General features: G+C 41.5%; 1 protein-coding gene across 2 annotated transcripts in view; it reads right to left on the bottom strand.

Moving 5' to 3' along the window:
• cep68 (centrosomal protein 68) overlaps nucleotides 1–19337 on the bottom strand; it is a 21914-nt gene extending 2577 nt beyond the window's left edge. Inside the window, exons 1-7 of one of the 2 annotated variants that reach the window (XM_088351952.1) lie at nucleotides 19137–19337; nucleotides 12274–12546; nucleotides 11251–12171; nucleotides 5836–6007; nucleotides 2229–2419; nucleotides 186–296; nucleotides 27–120 (exon numbers count right to left, since the gene is read on the bottom strand). In XM_088351952.1, the coding sequence (XP_088208078.1) occupies nucleotides 27–120; nucleotides 186–296; nucleotides 2229–2419; nucleotides 5836–6007; nucleotides 11251–12171; nucleotides 12274–12546; nucleotides 19137–19145 (1771 nt within the window). In that variant the 5' untranslated portion in view covers nucleotides 19146–19337. Of the gene's footprint in view, nucleotides 1–26; nucleotides 124–185; nucleotides 297–2228; nucleotides 2420–5835; nucleotides 6008–11250; nucleotides 12172–12273; nucleotides 12547–19136 lie in introns of both variants that reach the window. The other variant, XM_088351951.1, reaches the window with a different exon arrangement.

The following is a 19337-nucleotide window of genomic DNA, read 5'->3' as shown; positions in this document are numbered from 1 at the left end:
ACTTCTGTTGTCGGGATGAGACTTACAAGGGGACGAGCTGTCCACACTGTTGAGAAGCAGTTCACCGGTTTGAAGGACGTTAGAGGTCAGGTGCAGATGACTGCTTAACTCTTGTAGAAGCTTCTGAGAACAGAAAAACTCGTCAAGTTCATGTTCCTCCTTTGAGATCCCCAAATTCTGGTTACCTCAGAGTCAGCAAGTGGTTCAAGGTCTTTTGCAGGTCTCGCTAACCTGTCCATTTTATCGGATACGTTGTACAACCAGTGGATGTACTTTTCCAAGAGGGAACAAAACATCTGGGGAACAAAAGAAGTTTGTATTAGTACTCTGGGTATTGTGGTGCACTTGGAAAAGTTATGTTTTGATTCCTCCAAAGTGCTGAAATGGCAAAGTATTTGGGTGTTGGTGAAAATTCATATCTTCAAATATAACTCATAAGGAGTCAAGTCACATTTATTTGTATAATCACAGAGTCTCAAAGAGTTGCACAGGCCACAATTATAACTCGGATCCAAAACCGACAAAGCAAGAAAAAGACTCAAAAACCTCGGCATGAGGAAATGAATAAACCTTGAGAAGGGGCCTCACATGAGGTAATCCCCCTACCAAGATGACCAGGCAAAATTTTGTCAATATTAACAATAATTTTATATATAATTTTTTGCACTATGATGACTTTGCACCAAATGCAATATTGCACAACCCTTACGATACCAACGGTATCACGACAACACTGTATGTAACATCCCACATGCCGACATTTCTTGTGTAAATACCATGTAAATTATAACTATAGCCTTATCCCCCTTGTTTTATAACCTTATCTTCTCTGTTCCTTTATCTTCTTGGCTCATACCTCACTGTGAATGTGTAAAACTGGAGTGTCATGCCCAATTTCGTTGTCACAATATGCTAACCCATTTTGTAACAATGACAATAAAGGTATATTCTATTCTATCTATTCTAAAGATAAGTCATGACTAAAATTGTGCAAGAAGTTCAAGAGTGAGAAATATAAGGCACAAAACGCAAAATAAGAAGACTAATTCCTCAGCACTCGACCATAATCTGTACCATTATTTTTTTCCCAACAAAAAAAAAAAATGATTTTTATTCATTGCTACTCATTCCAAAATATTAATATTCAAGTCAACTTTATTTGTATGGTCCTTAATCACAATGAGGGCTGCATAGATCACAGATTTTTGCAAACTATAGACTATTACTACACCATCCCCTGATCTAAAACCTACATGAGGGCAAGGAAAAACTCAAAAACCTCAAGTCAAGTCATGTTTATTTTATATCCCTTAATCACAAAAAGTCTCAAAGGCCTGCACAAACCACATAATATTGCAAACTACAGACTATTATACACCATCCCCTGATCTAAAACGTACATGAGGACAAGGAAAAACTCAAAAACCTCAACATGAGGAAAATGAAGAAACCTAAAGACGAGACCACACATGAGGTATTCATATAAAGATACCCCAAGCTGTGTCGTTCAGCCGAAACCCAGAGTTCAGCACTGAAGCAAAGCTTCGTGTTTACTTAGACGGCAAATCAAAGCTTCGGATTTATTTCAGGCTTGTTTATTAAATCAAGTTAGTCCGTTGGGTTTTGAGCGGGTTCGGGTTTGTATACCCGCGGGTCGGGTTGGGCTGAATTATTTAGTTCCCATCTTACCTCTACCACTGATACCGACAAATTTTGCACCTTTTGGCCTCTTGGGGCAGTGTGGTGCTATGCATTCACAATATGCAAACATGAGATCGGTAGAACGCAGCACGGCGGCGCAGTGGTTAGTGCATGTGCGGCACAGTTCATGTCATGGGAACCTCCTGCGTGGGTTCAAATCCAGCTCCAGACTTCCTGTGCGGAGTTTGTATGTTCTCCCCGTGGTTGCGTGGGTTTCCTCCGGGCACTCCGGTTTCCTCCCACATTCCAAAGACATGCATTTCAGGTGGATTGGCCGGTCCAAATTGTCCCTAGGTGAGAATAAGCGAATGAGTTGTCTGTCCCCTTGTGCCCTGCGATTGGCCGGCAACCAGTTCAGGGTGTCCCCTGCCCACTGCCCGATGATTGCTGGGATGGGCTCCAGCCCCCCCGCGACCCTAAAGAGGATAAGCGGTGTGGCTGATGAGATGAGATCGGTAGATTTTGAAATTAAACATGTTTGGATGCATATGTAAAAATGTCTTCATCTGTCTTTGGTCTCTACTTACACATATGCGTTGCATTAGAGAGGAATTTTGATCCCGCTCCCCCAGAAAGACCTGATTGTCTTTCAAGTGGACACCGCAAAGCTGCTCTGCCAAGGTTTCCACCTCCTTGAGACTGTCCTGCAGCAGTCCTGTGCCAGCACACGCCTTCCATGGAATTGAACTTCTTACTGACTCCGAGGTGACATGACCGACTGATGAGGAAGACACATCCAACAAGAAGTATTGATCAAGCGAAGAAGAGGTACAAATAGAAAAATCTGAACTATAAATCCCCTAGAAGTTTATTGGGAATGTTTACATGCAGAGAATATTTGGACGGAGGGAGATCAGAATTTGTGTTTTTATACTAATCAGAAAAATCTAACAGAAATAAAATGAACTAATTCATATGAGTTCTGTGTTAGCCAAAGTTAGCGTGTATGATTGTTTTGTACTACAAGTCCCAATGCCCTTTGCCACACCGACGAAGAAGAAGAAAATAAAAGTACCGTATTTTCCGCACTATAAGGCGCACCGGGTTATAGGGCGCACCCCGAAAAAATAGTTTTTGGTCCTATTTTTGACATACATAAGACGCACCGGATTATAAGGCGCTACAATGGGAACGTCGACAAAACAGTCAGATAGTTCAGTCCAACTTATTCCCCCCTTAACATTCCCAAAGCTTGCAAAGAAGCAAATACATGTCGTATGATGTCACTCAAAGGCATTGTTCCAAATATCATTTGGAAGGTTAAAGTCTTGGGATTCAAGAAATGCCAACCATTCTTTAGTTTCTATTTTCTTTTTCGCTCGCAACTTTACTCTGCATATGACAATAAACACTTGGAATTGAGTTTAATTTAAAAATAGACACTCCATTCCATCCATTATCTGCACCGCTTATCACAGAAATTTCGAGTTCAGTCTGAAACAAGATACAGGGACAATATAAAACCCGGAGTAGCTCACCGAAGTGGTTGTGTTCATAATAATGTGCAGCCAATGTCCTCTTATATCCGTGAGGGTATTAAATCCAGGAGAATAAAGTATTTACAAATACAGAATAGAAAAAAATGCTTTCTCTATGCCGTCAGCCACGTGCTATACACATTCATCTTTTTCGGCCAATTGCAGGCTTTGTTTTGCCGTTCAAGCCAATGCCAGCCTGTAAATGATAAAAAGGATCCGCCCCTTGACCTCCGAATAACCTTAGCCAATAGTGATCGATTCAACTGATGATTGACACATCTTTTTCGGCCAATTGCAGGCTTTGTTTTGCCGTTTAAGCCAATGCCAGCCTGTAAATGATAAAAAGGATCCGCCCCTTTACCTCCGAATAACTTTAGCCATTAGTGATCGATTCAAATGATGATTGACACATTGGTTAGCCAATGAAACGCCGGTAAATAAATCCCAGCATACACCGCGTACTACTTGGCGGTCGGGGGGAAATCTAGTCGGCGGCTGCAAGTTAGTTGGAAAACTTTGCAATTTTAAAATTGATCCATAAATAAGGCGCACTGTATTATAAGGCGCATGGTCAGCTTTTGAAAAAAATAAAGGCTTTTAGGTGCGCCTTATAGTGCGGAAAATACGGTAAACCTACCTAAATCAGACTATCAACAGTTTGAATACTGAGTACATATTTGGAATCCTGAATATTCTAATATGCAGGGTCCGTCCAGGTACTTGAAATTCTTGAAAATGCTTGAATTTTAATGTGTTTTCAAAGAGTGAAATGCTTGCTGTTTTTCCACGAGTCTGTTTAAAAATGGCGCAGATACTGCTCTCTGGTGGCTTCACTTTGCGAATGAATTTCTTCTTCCCTTGTTATTAACTGCTTCTGGCATTAGTTTGTAAGGCATTGTCCTGTGAGGCGTTATCGTGACCTATGGGTCCATGCTACACCTATACAGGGCACTATGAAATGTGTGTGTGTGTGTTCTGCATTTTTTTATATAGCGCTTTACAAGTCAATGAAGACCTCCCAAAGCGCTTTATAATTATCTACACACTTTCCCTTTTACACGCTAACCGATAGCAGCGTAAGCCATGGAAGGCAACTATCTGCATTAGGGATTCAGTGTCTTACCCAAGGACACTTCAACATTCAACTCGGAGGAGCCGGGAATCAAACCTGCTACCTCTTGATCCCAAGACAAGCTTTACCTCCTGAGCTACTGCTGCCCAATATTCACATCAGTACAGCAAAAAACTACCCACTTCCATTTTATTGGTTACGTGACATCTGCAATCGGTTTCTTAAGATGCTTATTGGCAGGGTTGGGTAGGGTTACTTTAACTTGATTACTTTCAATTACTTTTGGATTACTCCAATACCAAATATGCTAATATTTTGCCGTTCCATGTATTCCGTTACTCCCCAAGCCTGCACAAAATGTAGTCATTTTATTCATATTTAGTTTCTTTTGTCTTTTATTAGCATATTTGGTATTGGAGTAATCCAAAAGTAATTGAAAGTAATCTAGTTAAAGTAACCCTACCCAACCCTGCTTATTGGCTCTTTCCCCGGAGTCTCAGATGACACCCTTTCTTGCATACCATCTGGATTCCAAGGAGCGGGGATTTTCCGCCATCCTTGGGCCCCACCTCAAAAACAACTTTAAAACGGCACGTATCTATTATGATTATAATTTATGAGGAGAGATTTGTTTTATTAACAAATATGAAATATGTGTATAGTTTTTGGTAAATCTCCTGCAACAGTGCCATCTGCTGGTATGGCGTGGGGTTTGGTTTTGGCTTCTGACATGTGAGCGGGAGGCGGGGTTTGTTGGCAGTCTTACCAGAGAGAACTGCAATGGTAAGACACATCTTTTGGTGCTCCACAAAACAAGTTAATTTTAAACATTATAACCCCAGCTGACAAATCTCTCAACATGCACAATAATGTGATTGATATTGTCAAGCTGTTTAGGTTTATTTTCGTTTTGTTTCTGTTTTACTAAATATTAATTCCCCTTGTAGAGATCAAAGAGATCAAAGCCAGCAGAAAAGCTAATGTTGTGACTCATCCATTTGCAGGTAAATTGTACCCGTTTTTATACTCATTATTGTTTTTATTTCTATTTTCTCATATACATTAAAAAAGGATGATGTTGGTTAAAATTCAGACTAAAGAAATATATGTTGAATTCATTGTAAACGTTAAAAATCCACTATACGATCTCTTGTTAAAAGTATCTTGTTAAAATGTAAAGATGTAAAAATGTATTGTGATATTCTAAAATGTATTTTATGTAAAGTGAAAAGAAAGCTCTTTGATATGCTTTGTTGGCGGTCTTACCAGAGAGAACTGCAATGAGATCAAAGAGATCAAAGCCAGCAGAAAAGCTAATGTTGTGACTCATCCATTTGCAGAAACTGTAATAATAAAAACCTCATCATCCAGTCCAGAGTGAATGTGGATCTTTGATGGGACATTTAAGATCTAAAAATTATACGTCTAAAAATGAACAAACAAGATCAAAAATCGCATATGTAAATGACAGATCTATTAATGGTTCTGCAAACTAAATGATCTACACCAGATTTTTTTCTTTTATTGGAACTTGAGATTTGGAAAATTGGCTTTGAAAGTCCTTAAAAAGTGCTTGAAATTGACCTGAATTTGTCGCATTCATGTGTATATCAGCTGTTCCTTTCTCAGTTTTTCGGTCCTTCATTTCTGAATCGGCCATTTTGGTCACTTCGTACTCCAGCTGTGATGGCGTCTGAAGATTTGAGGGAGGGTCCACTTCTAGAGGGCGTTTCAGCATTGCTGTCACCTTTTTCACCTTCAATCAGATAAAAGCTTTTTTAGTTACCGTAAATTCCGGACTATAGAGCGCACCTGATTATAAGCCGCACCCACCACATTTTAAGAAGATATCCGCCTTTGTACTTACACAAGCCGCACCTGTATATAAGCCGCACGCGCCCACATTAAAACATGTAACACAATCACGAAATTAACCCAAACCCGACTTTGAGTCCTGCAATTGTAACTGAATATGAAGTACACAGTCCAAAAACAACAGCCGGCAAATTGAATGTAAAATGATACCGGTACTTAAGATATGACGCAGACCTGCAGAGTCCGGGTCCCGTTGAAAATAATCCAAGGAAAAAAAATGTATATTTCCAAAGGTAAGGGTGGGAAAAATATATATCCACTATTGTCCACTGCGTCCACAAACACGTCTCATCTTTACTCCACTTCCCATCAGCCCCCGTTGCATTCGCCCCTTCTTTTTGATTCGCCCGTCGAAAACATATCAGAATAAGTCTCTAAAATAAATACATTACAAAAATATACAGTTGCAAATACATACTATACATGGTTACACATATTTACAAAGAAAGACGGTACACCGAGAGAGTTTTCAAAGCTTTAATAATAATATTATAACTTTCATCCCAAACCGTGTCTGTGAAGGGTAGCAAAACGCTACTAGGAACACGCTCGCAACACAAGGAAACGGGTCTGTTAAAAAAAAATACGGTACTTGTAAACATCATGGTCAACTGGCTCATCTTCCTCCTTATAACTGACGTCATTAAAGTAATCTTCCCCAGTATGGGAAAGAGACTTTGTCATATAGACGTCGTCCTACGCTCCTTTATTCAAAAACACGCTAGCAACACACTCGCATATATTCCACCGGTCTAAATCTTACCTTTTGTACTCCAGCGCCGCTGGCGGGTGTTAGAAAAAATATATAAATTGGCCGCATCACTGAAAAAGCCGCAGGGTTGAACATTTGGGGAAAAAAGTAGAGGCTTATAGTCCGGAATTAATAGCGTATTTTCCGGACTATATATAAAAAAACGTATACTACAGTGGAACCTCGGTTCTCGACCATAATCCGTTTCAGAACCCTGTTCGAAAACCGATTTGTTCGATCACCGAAATCATTTTTCCCATTAAAAATAATGTAAATCGTTTTAATCCGTTCCAACACCCTGAATGTTTACCTTGAATGTTTAACGTAAACATAAAGCTAACCCAGGCTAATCGTACGTTCGCGTTATCGTAATCTTCCGTACGAAAGATTACGCTAACATGAACGTGTAAAAATAAAAAAATCAGGTCGTTTACAAGTCATTTAGCACCCGGGTCTCCACAACAAGTGATGAGCGGTTCATTGGAAAGGGGGCTCCGTTCCAACACCCTGAATGTTGGGCTCCGTTCCAACACCCTGAATGTTTACCTTGAATGTTTAACGTAAACATGAAGCTAACCCAGGCTAATCGTACGTTCGCGTTAGCGTAATCTTCCGTACGAAAGATTACGAACGTACGCACTCACGCATTACCGGCGTCCGAACTCCGATTTTTGGACCGAACAGCGAAGCAAGAATTTCTCGAAATTTTTGGTCGGACTCCGATTTGTTCGAACTGAGAGGCGTTCGAAAACCGAGGTTCCACTGTATTTGTTTTTCCGATGAATATACCAATATATCGGGAGTTTTTTGAGGATATTATATGTTGTAGGAATCGCTCGAGGTATAATTGTAGGTAGGCCTGAAATGTACCGTATTTTCCACACTATAAGGCGCACCTAAAATCTGATTTCTTTTAAAAAAAGCTGACTGCGCCTTATAATCCGGTGCGCCTTATATATGGATCAATATTGAATTACAAGGTCTCGCAACTTACGGTAAGCAGCCACCGACTCCATTTTTCGCGTAGAAGAAGTGCGCTGTGCATACTGGGAAATATTAAACAACGATTCTCTTTTATTTGTGCGTTTGTATAAAGACCCTGAAATGGCTCCGATTAAGAGACACGCTTACAACGCAGAGTTTCAACTCAAGGCGATCAGTCACGCAGTAGAACACGGGAATAGAGCAGCAGCGAGAGAGTTCAACATTAATGAATCGAACACGAGCGTGGCTCGAGCCGGCAGAATTAAGAGTCCCCCTGGGAACTCGCCAACTGAACAATGGTTCCATGGGTGAATTATGTAAAACCCACTACAACGTTTTACATTTTACAGTTATTATGTTATTGCTTTACTGTTATTGTTTTGTACTTGTTGTTTTTGCACATTACGAGTGTCACTATATTGCGATTGCACTAACGTTTCATTTACCATAACAGTATCAGACGTTTTTTTGCGTGTTGACTAAATGGAGGAAAAGTAAAATGTTATGCCTTGTTGTTGTTCAAAAATGTTAAAGATGTGTCACCAAAATGCTTTACCTCAGAGAAAATAATAAAACGGCTGTTTATTCATTTTGGGAGTGAATGGAGTTGTGGAAAGCTTGTTTGTTATCTATTAATAAAGTTTGACTGACCTATCTGACTGTGTTGTTGACATTCCCTTTAGCGCGGCACCATCTAATTGTTGCATAATGTAACTACAGCCTCTACTGTAGCCAAGTCAAGTCAAGTCACATTTATTTTTATAGCCCTTAATCTCAAAAATGTCTCGAAGAACTGCACAGGATTACAATTACAAAATTGCACAATGACCTGATCTTAAACCAGCATGACCAGCATGCACTTACAGGGAGTGCAGAATTATTAGGCAAGTTGTATTTTTGAGGATGAATTTTATTATTGAACAACAACCATGTTCTTAATGAACCCAAAAGTCTCATTAATATCAAAGCTGAATATTTTGGAAGTTGGAGTGGGGCTTTTTTAGTTTTAGCTATTTTAGGAGGATATCTGTGTGTGCAGGTGACTATTACTGTGCATAATTATTAGGCAACTTAACAAAAAACAAATGTATACCCATTTCAATTATTTATTTTCATCAGGGAAACCAATATAACAGCTCAACATTCACAAATATACATTTCTGACATTCAAAAACAAAACAAAAACAAATCAGTGACCAATATAGCCACCTTTCTTTGCAAGGACACTCAAAAGCCTGCCATCCATGGATTCTGTCAGTGCTTTGATCTGTTCACGATCAACATTGCGTGCAGCAGCAACCACAGCCTCCCAGACACTGTTCAGAGAGGTGTACCGTTTTCCCTCCTTGTAAATCTCACATTTGATGAGGGACCACAGGTTCTCTATGGGGTTCTGATCAGGTGAACAAGGAGGCCATGTCATTAGTTTTTCTTCTTTTAGACCCTTTCTTGCCAGCCACGCTGTGGAGTACTTGGATGCGTGTGATGGAGCGTTGTCCTGCATGAAAATCATGTTTTTCTTGAAGGATGCGGACTTCTTCCTGTACCACTGCTTGAAGAAGGTGTCTTCCAGAAACTGGCAGTAGGACTGGGAGTTGAGCTTGAGTCCATCCTCAACCCGAAAAGGCCCCACAAGCTTATCTTTGATGATACCAGCCCATACCAGTACCCCACCTCCACCTTGCTGGCGTCTGTGGCGGACTGGAGCTCTCTGCCCTTTACCGATCCAGCCACGGGCCCATCCATCTGGCCCATCAAGACTCACTCTCATTTCATCAGTCCATAAAACCTTAGAAAAATCCGTCTTGAGATTTTTCTTGGCCCAGTCTTGACGTTTCAGCTTGTGTGTCTTGTTCAGTGGTGGTCGTTTTTCAGCCTTTCTTACCTTGGCCATGTCTCTGAGTATTGCACACCTTGTGCTTTTGGGCACTCCAGTGATGTTGCAGCTCTGAAATATGGCAAAACTGGTGGCAAGTGGCATCTTGGCAGCTGTACGCTTGACTTTTCTCAGTTCACGGCAGTTATTTTGCGCCTTGGTTTTTCTACACGCTTCTTGCGACCCTGTTGACTATTTTGAATGTAACGCTTGATTGTTCGATGATCACGCTTCAGAAGCTTGGCAATTTTAAGAGTGCTGCATCCCTCTGCAAGATATCTCACTATTTTTGACTTTTCAGAGCCTGTCAAGTCCCTCTTCTGACCCATTTTGCCAAAGGAAAGGAAGTTGCCTAATAATTATGCACACCTGATATAGGGTGTTGATGTCATTAGACCACACCCCTTCTCATTACAGAGATGCACATCACCTGATATGCTTAATTGGTAGTAGGCTTTCGAGCCTATACAGCTTGGAGTAAGACAACATGCATAAAGAGGATGATGTGGTCAAAATACTAATTTGCCTAATAATTCTGCACTCCCTGTATAGCGCCTTATAATGCGGTGCGCCTTATGTATGGAAAAAGTTTAAAAATATATCATTCATTGAAGGTGCGCCTTATAACACGGTGCGCCTTATAGTGCGGAAAATACGGTATTTTATTTTTTCTAATTCCCCTTTTCTAGTTTTGATTCGGAATATGTCTTTTCTGTGAGGAAAAACAATGGAATAGGGGGTAGGCAGTTTAAACTTTCTGCTACTGCTATATCAATCTATTTGTACAATTGTTTTTGTGAAAATATTTTGTTATTTCCTTTTGTTAACTAGTTGTTGATGTTGATTATCATTAGAGTCATCGTCCAGTCACTGGCGTTCCATTTAATCGTCAAGGAACGATGACAAGCCAATGCAATATGGTTCCATACTGTGGCAACCAACAATGACAAAAAAAAAGAAAACGATGACATCTTAAAGAGAGAGAGCAAATGAGAGATAAAGAGTAGGAAAGAGAGAGAAGAGAAAAAAGAATTCTGGAAGAGAAGAATAAGAGAGTAAAATGGAGAAAGGGAGAGAGGAAATGGAAAAGGAATGGAAAGAGGCAAAGAAAGGGAGAAAAGAGAGAGGAGAAAAAGTAGTGTGCAATAACGCTATGTGCAGCCTTTTGAGACTCCTTGTGATAAAGGGCTATACAAATAAACATGACTTGATTTTTGTGCTGTGTAAAAAGCCACAATCAATGAAACAATGCACTTTCCTACTAGACCTCTAGGGGGAGCTCACGTCTGTGTAGATGATTTCATCACTGCCGGTAAAAATAACCGAGAAGGGTTTAATACTGCAGACACACCATGCGAAGAGGATTAAAAGAACCAAAAAGATGCGACTTATACTCCAGTGCGACGTCATTTTTATTTTTTTACTAAGCAGTTTATGGCTATTGTGAATAACAGTCCAGGAAATATGGTACATCAGAGCATCAGTAATCTGTTTCCTATGCTAACTAACTAACCTGTTTAGTGAGGTGTCGCACTTCGTCCAGGTGATCAGGCAGAGACCAGAACTCCTTCTCAAAGTCCCCACCTCCAGATTGGGACCGAGGAAGAATACTTGTTCGGCTGTAAGACAGGGAAGGAGGTGGACTTTGACAGTCCGCAACACCTTGGTCCAAGTCCAAACTGTCAAAAAGCAACCCAGGATAGAAGGTCCTGGACTCGATAGCAGACACGTCCACACAGGTGGAGTTCATTTTCGGTTCTATTCCGTCCAAGGTTTTCGTCTGAACAGTGTTCAAGTTTAAATCCGACTCGGATAAGGTCCTACTCCAGACAGGATCAAGTTCAATACCAGAATCCTGAAAGGTCATGTCTTGTTGGAGAGAGTCCCGCCGCAACATAGTCCCGTCCCGCTGACTGTGCTTGTCCCTGTGGCCCGGCCTTAGAGGGTAGGTATAGTCCAGTATAGCTTGGTACTCCTTGTTTGGGTCCCAGGAGGCATTGTTCCTGTTTGAGGTTCTTAACAAAGACTTAGGGATAGCACAGTCCCAATAGTTTGCTTCATGATATGACATTTCTCTTCTTGAATGCCCAGATAAGACGGAGTTATTTGGTTTTCTGTCCTTTCTTAGGTCTCTCTTGGAATAGAACTGCAGAGTGGTTGGGTACAAGACAGTGGATGTTAGTTGTGGCCTCATGGGTGAGTCTGTTTTCTGCAGGTCCAGAATTTTGCTGGAGATGGACCAAGTGGATCCATTGAAAGATTTTTCATGCTGTAGTCCATTCTCTGTGTTCTGGACACCAAGCGAGGTAAAATGATCTTTGGATTCTAGAGTAGAGGGGACATCACTGGAACTATGGGGAACAGTCTCTGGCTTTGGTAGATCTTCCAACCTGGTCTGAAGATTGATCCCGCTTGGACCATCAGCATGCATTTCCTGTTAAACATGAAGATACTTTTTCAACAACACCGACAAAATGGTTACTGTTCCTCCAGACTTTTAATTGAAAGCCAATCAAAATGCGAATAGAGAACTTACCCGCTGTTGATGCTTAGCCTGATTCTTCTTTAAAATAGACGATTGCTCGGTAGAGAACAGAGGCTTTCTCACGACGTATCGCCTGTCACTCAGATACCTGGAAGCGGGCGCTATGGTAACGCTTTTATGGGACTGAATTTTCTCCCATTCTGCTCCACTTTTATCACTTGTACTGTGCGTGGCGATCATTCTCTTGCATTGACTACCGGGAGAGTCTGACTTCCCACGCTGGGTGTGTTCAGTGAAGTCCATTGGATTGGATATATGAAGCTCCTATGAATGGCATTAAAAGAGTAGAGTCCATCATTTAAAAAAAAGAAAAAAATAGAGTGGGAATGCCTGAAATTGATGTTATGATTTTTTCAGACACAGGTTAATTTATCATGAAGAATTCATGAAATATATAAGACTTATTGTGGTCTTCCTTCCATACTCAGTTTATTTGCTTGTATGAAAATCTACATTTGGAAAAGCAAAACTGAAAAGTAAGGCCGTCAAAATCTGGCACTACATTTTCCCACTATAGGGCCTGCCGAACTGAGGGGAGTGGCTGGACTGTCCCCACCTGCACCTAATCAGTGTCCACAACTGCACTTCATTATTCTGGCTCCTTATATCGACCGACTCTGATACCAGTGGTTGTCGTATTGGGGTTTGGTTAGAGGTGTAAGGGTTAAGGATTTGGATATTGGGTCAGGTTAGAGCAGGGGTGTCAAACATGCGGCCCGGGGGCCAGATCAGGCCCGCCAAGGGATTGAATCCGGCCCGCGAGACAACGCTCAGAGAAGCGCAAGAGAAAAACGAGCTGCAGGTCTAAATACGTCCACTTGATGTTGCTAAAGCCAGGTGCCTCTCACAAAGACGGTGTACTTGTATTTCTTTCTTTATCTCTCTCTTTCTTTATCTCTCTCTTTATCTCTCTCTCTCTCTCTCTTTATCTCTCGCTATCTTTATCTCTCTCTTTATCCCTCTCTCTCTTTATCTCTCTCTATCTTTATCTCTCTCTCTCTCTTTATGTATCTCTCTCTCTTTATCTCCCTTTTTTTCTCTCTCTCTCTCTTTCACTCTCTGTCTCTTTCTCTTTCTTTGTTTCTCTTTGCCTCTTTCTCATCTGCGTCTTTTTACCTTATTTTGGTCTCTCTTCCATTTTTCCTTTTCTCTCTTTTGCTCTCTCCTGCTTTCCCTTTCTCTCCTTCTCCCAATCTCTCTTTCTTTCCTTCTCTTTTCTCTCCTTCCCTCTCTCTATTTCTCTTTGGATATCATTCTTTCTCTCTCTTTCTTTCCCCTCTCTCAATATTTGTCTTTATATCTTTTTTGTTTCTCAAATTCTCTCTCCCTCGCTCTTCTTTCTCCCTTCTCTCTCTTCTCTCTCTCTCTCTCTCTCTCCCTTTGTCTTTTTTATTGTCCCACCCTCTCTCTTTTTCTCTCCTTCGCTTTGTCTTATTTCTTTCTCTATTTTTCTTTCCCTCTAGTACACTAGTCCGGCCCCCGAGAGAATGTTTGTTCTATCTTGTGGCCCCAGAGGTAAAATGAGTTTGACACCCCTGGGTTAGAGGGTTAGGGGTGAAGGGTTTAGGGATAAGGGGTTAGGGTGAGAGAATAAAGGTTTAGAGTAAGAGGTGTAAGGGTTAGGGATTAAGGTATGGGTCAGGGTGAGAGGGTTAGGGGTAAGGGTTTAGAGATTATGATATGGGGGTTAGGGTGAGATGGTTAAGGATAATGGTTTAAAGATTTTGATAAGGGGTTAGAGAGGGTAAGGGTTTAAAGATTATGATAAGGGTTTAGGGTTAGAGGTGTAAGGGTTAGGGATTTGGATAAGGGGTCAGGGTGAGAGGGTTAGGGCTAATGGTTTAAAGATTATGATAAGGGTTTAGGGTTAGAGGTGTAAGGGTTAGGGATTTGGATAAGGGGTCAGGGTGAGAGGGTTAGGGGTAATGGTTTAAGGATTATGATAAGGGGTTAGATAGGGTAAGGGGTAAGGGTTTGAAGATTATGATAAAGGGTTAGGAGGAGAGGGTTATGGGTAAAGGTTTAGGCTTAGAGGTGTAAGGGTTAGGAATTTGGATAAGGGATCAGGGTGAGAGGGTTCGGGGTAATGGTTTAAAGATTATAAGGTGTTCAGGTGTTAGGGTGAGAGGTTTAGGGGTGAGGGTTTAGGGTTGGAGGTGTAAGGGTTAGGGCTTTGGATAAGGGGTCAGGGTTAGAGGGTTAGGGGTAATGGTTTAAAGATTATGATAAGGGTTTAGGGTTAGAGGGGTAAGGGTTAGGGATTTGGATAAGGGGTCAGGGTGAGAGGGTTAGGGGTAATGGTTTAAGGATTATGATAAGGGGTTAGATAGGGTAAGGGGTAAGGGTTTGAAGATTGTGATAAAGGGTTAGGAGGAGAGGGTTATGGGTAAAGGTTTAGGCTTAGAGGTGTAAGGGTTAGGAATTTGGATAAGGGATCAGGGTGAGAGGGTTCGGGGTAATGGTTTAAAGATTATAAGGTGTTCAGGTGTTAGGGTGAGAGGGTTAGGGGTGAGGGTTTAGGGTTGGAGGTGTAAGGGTTAGAGATTTGGATAAGGGGTCAGGGTGAGAGGGTTAGGGCTAATGGTTTAAAGATTATGATAAGGGTTTAGGGTTAGAGGTGTAAGGGTTAGGGATTTGGATAAGGGGTCAGGGTGAGAGGGTTAGGGGTAATGGTTTAAGGATTATGATAAGGGGTTAGATAGGGTAAGGGGTAAGGGCTTGAAGATTATGATAAAGGGTTAGGAGGAGAGGGTTATGGGTAAAGGTTTAGGCTTAGAGGTGTAAGGGTTAGGAATTTGGATAAGGGATCAGGGTGAGAGGGTTCGGCGTAATGGTTTAAAGATTATAAGGTGTTCAGGTGTTAGGGTGAGAGGTTTAGGGGTGAGGGTTTAGGGTTGGAGGTGTAAGGGTTAGGGCTTTGGATAAGGGGTCAGGGTGAGAGGGTTAGGGGTAATGGTTTAAAGATTATGATAAGGGTTTAGGGTTAGAGGGGTAAGGGTTAGGGATTTGGATAAGGGGTCAGGGTGAGAGGGTTAGGGGTAATGGTTTAAAGATTATGATAAGGGGTTAGATAGGGTAAGGGGTAAGGGTTTGAAGATTATGATAAAGGGTTAGGAGGAGAGGGTTATGGGTAAAGGTTTAGGCTTAGAGGTGTAAGGGTTAGGAATTTGGATAAGGGATCAGGGTGCGAGGGTTCGGGGTAATGGTTTAAAGATTATAAGGTGTTCAGGTGTTAGGGTGAGAGGTTTAGGGGTGAGGGTTTAGGGTTGGAGGTGTAAGGGTTAGGGCTTTGGATAAGGGGTCAGGGTGAGAGGGTTAGGGGTAATGGTTTAAAGATTATGATAAGGGTTTAGGGTAAGAGGGGTAAGGGTTAGGGATTTGGATAAGGGGTCAGGGTGAGAGGGTTAGGGGTAATGGTTTAAGGATTATGATAAGGGGTTAGATAGGGTAAGGGGTAAGGGTTTGAAGATTATGATAAAGGGTTAGGAGGAGAGGGTTATGGGTAAAGGTTTAGGCTTAGAGGTGTAAGGGTTAAGAATTTGGATAAGGGATCAGGGTGAGAGGGTTCGGGGTAATGGTTTAAAGATTATAAGGTGATCAGGTGTTAGGGTGAGAGGTTTAGGGGTGAGGGTTTAGGGTTGGAGGTGTAAGGGTTAGGGATTTGGATAAGGGGTCAGGGTGAGAGGGTTAGGGCTAATGGTTTAAAGATTATGATAAGGGGTTAGATAGGGTAAGGGGTAAGGGTTTGAAGATTATGATAAGGGTTTAGGGTTAGAGGGGTAAAAGTTAAGGATTTGGATAAGGGGGTCAGGGTGAGAGGGTTAGGGCTAAGGGTTTAGAGATTATGATTAGGGGTTAGGATGAGAGGGTTATGGGTAAAGGTTTAGGCTTAGAGATGTAAGGGTTAGGTATTTGGATAAGGGATCAGGGTGAGAGGGTTCGGAGTAATGGTTTAAAGATTTTCATAAGGGGTTAGGATGAGAGGGTTAGGGGTAATGGTTAGGGTAGGGGGTTAAGTTTAGGGTCAAATCAATTTTTTTTCTCGTTAATTGTTATGTTAGTCTGTACTTAGGTTATATTATTAAACATCTTTTGGGGAGCATACCTGCCTCAGTCACTGCTTCCCAGCATAATTAATCCAGCAACAAGAGGCAACAAAAGTAAATCAAATAAAATAGTAACAATCCAAAGAGCAGTTAAACAAACAAAAAATGTCTACAATTCTATAGTCAACTCTGCTTTTTTTCCCTTAACAATCGCACCAAGTTTAGGAGTTTCAATCACACTTATAAATGTATCTAAAATGAATACTTGAACATAATTCTAAGGTAAGCACGGCGGCGCAGTGGTTAGCGCATGTGCGGCACAGTTCATGTCTTGGGAACCTCCGGGTTCAAATCCAGCTCCAGACTTCCTGTGCGGAGTTTGTATGTTCTCCCCGTGCTTGCGCGGGTTTCCTCCGGGCACTCCGGTTTCCTCCCACATTCCAAAAACATGCATTTCAGGTGAATTGGCCTTTCCGAATTGTCCCTAGGTGTGAATGAGCGAGTGAGTTGTCTGTCCCCGTGTGCCCTGCGATTGGCTGGCAACCAGTTCAGGGTGTCCCCTGTCCGATGATTGCTGGGATGGGTTCCAGCACCCCCGCGACCCTACTAAGGACAAGCGGTGTAGCTAATGAGATGAGATGAGAATTCTAAGGTACAAGATTAAACCACATGCATTTTTGAGATGAGAACTGATGTTTGCAAAAAAAGTACAAACGATACGGCTACCTTTTAGATTAGATTTTGTTAGATTTGTAATATTAAAATGTACCGTTTACCAAATTGTTCGAATTAGTTATCAGACTCCATTAACCAAACACAACCTATATTCTCCTAACAATGCACGCTCATTTCTTGGAGAAATAAACAAGAGACCGGCATTTCCGCACGGGGGCAGATTTAATTTCTTAAATAATTTAACTACGTGAACTCCATTGAGTTAGCCGAATTAGTGCCGCTCGAGTCTCCGTCAAGCCTCCTCTCGATCTTCTGCCTTTCTTCTCCCGGCCCACGTTTTTTCCCCCCCGCAAGCTGGTGTGCCGGCTCCTCCCATGGGCGTGCCAGGAAAGCCCCCTCACCTCGATGTCTGAAATGGTCAAAACATCCCCGAGCGTTTCTACATCACCAGGGTAGTCTGCGTCGAAAAGTGCTGATTATCTTATCAGCTCTTTGTCCCAGTTCCCTGCTGTTCCTGTAAATATCTTTCTCCACTAGGTTGCATTGACCCCGCCCACAGCTCAGCCAGTGAATATCTTTTGCATTTAAATGTAATTTGTATTTGATCGTACAAAATCCTTTAGAGTCAAATGTATAAAATCCTTAAGCTTGTTGATTTATCATACAAAATAAAACCTGGCGCGTGGGTTAAGAAGATAAACAATGCGAAGCATATACAGTGGAACCTCGGTTTTCGAACGCCTCTCGTTCGAACAAATCGGAGCCCGACCAAAAATTTTGAGAAATTCTTGCTTCGCTGTTCGGTCAAAAATTCGGAGTTCGAACGCCGGTAATGCGTGGTGCGTACGCTAGAGTGCGATGCTGAGTGGCGTACGGGTGTAGATCGCCCCCACCCCTCGTGACCAACTGTTATCACGTGCGCACTTTCCTTTTTGCTTTCGCTTTTAATATCGGTGAACGGAGTGTTTTAGCCCCTAACTATGCCTCCGAAGAAGGTCGGTGCAAGCAGGACAGGTGAAAAAAGACAAGTTGTTTGTACAACTATTGCCTTTAAGAAAGACATAATAGCTAAATATGAAAGAGGTGTGCGAGTTTCCGATCTTGCTAAGGGAATACAGCATGCGCCTTCTGCTGACCACCACAAAGGTAAGAAAACCTATTCATAATTCTTATTTTTTTTACACGTTCATGTTAGCGTAATCGTTCGTACGGAAGATTACGATAACGCAAACGTACGATTAGCCTGGGTTAGCTTTAAGATTCGAAGTAAACATTCAGGGTGTTGGAACTGAGCCCAAAATTCAGGGTGTTGGAACAGAGCCCCCTTTCCAAAGAAGCGCTAGCCACTTGTGGTGCTAAATGACTTGTAAACGACCTGATTTTTTTCCTTTTTTCACGTTCATGTTAGCGTAATCTTTCGTACGGAAGATTACGCTACGATTAGCCTGGGTTAGCTTCATGTTTACGTTAAACATTCATGGTAAACATTCAGGGTGTTGGAACGGATTAAAACGATTTACATGATTTTTAATGGGAAAATCGATTTCGGTGATTGAACAAATCGGTTCTCGAACAGGGTTCTGGAACGGATTATGGTCGAAGACCGAGGTTCCACTGTACACGATTACACTTTAATTAACAATGCAAAACAATCGTGGTTCAAATTCGCCTCAACGCCCGCGTGTCATTTTACATTGGAGAAGTGAAATAACGGGATGATCATGACACGTATGCATTGTTTTATACTTGAGTATTCTCGAGTTGAGTTGAAAGAACCATAGTAACTGTCAATAACATTGAACAACATATTAAATTGTGAGTTCAGAAATGCAACCGCTAAAAGTAACGAAGATGTAACTACAAGATGCGCAGCATTCCGAGGAAGTGTCGCAACATTAAAAACACGACTTTCCACATTGTTTTAACATAATGAAGAAAATACCACGTTGTATTTTCAAAATAATGGGAAAAAAATGAGTAGGGGGAAATGAAAGTCTAACCTTATCCAAAATCTCAGACCGCAGAAGTTGATTTTGATGCAAAACGCATTTAGTCAACCGAAGATTTTTTTTTAAAGTAGATGGTCTATTAAAAGATGGGCAAATAGATCAAACAAATGCGCCACACCCTTACCAAATTCATTGAAATCTCCCATTTGTGATGAATAGACAGTCCATTATTGCGCTAGCCTCCTTCCTGCAAGCGTGTTGCGTTTACGTGCCACTGTACCCAGAGGTTTTGGATGATACTATGACTGGTTTTCATTTGAATATTTTACTGACGTTAGATTTTGTAGCTAATTCCATACATCAAATTCTATGTTGTTTTAAATGG

The sequence above is a fragment of the Urocampus carinirostris genome, chromosome 13 (assembly GCF_059441175.1).
Source record: "Urocampus carinirostris isolate Australia breed hairy pipefish chromosome 13, RoL_Ucar_1.0, whole genome shotgun sequence".
NCBI classification, from domain to species: Eukaryota; Metazoa; Chordata; class Actinopteri; order Syngnathiformes; family Syngnathidae; genus Urocampus; species Urocampus carinirostris.
This window is presented reverse-complemented; position numbering and strand designations above follow the sequence as displayed.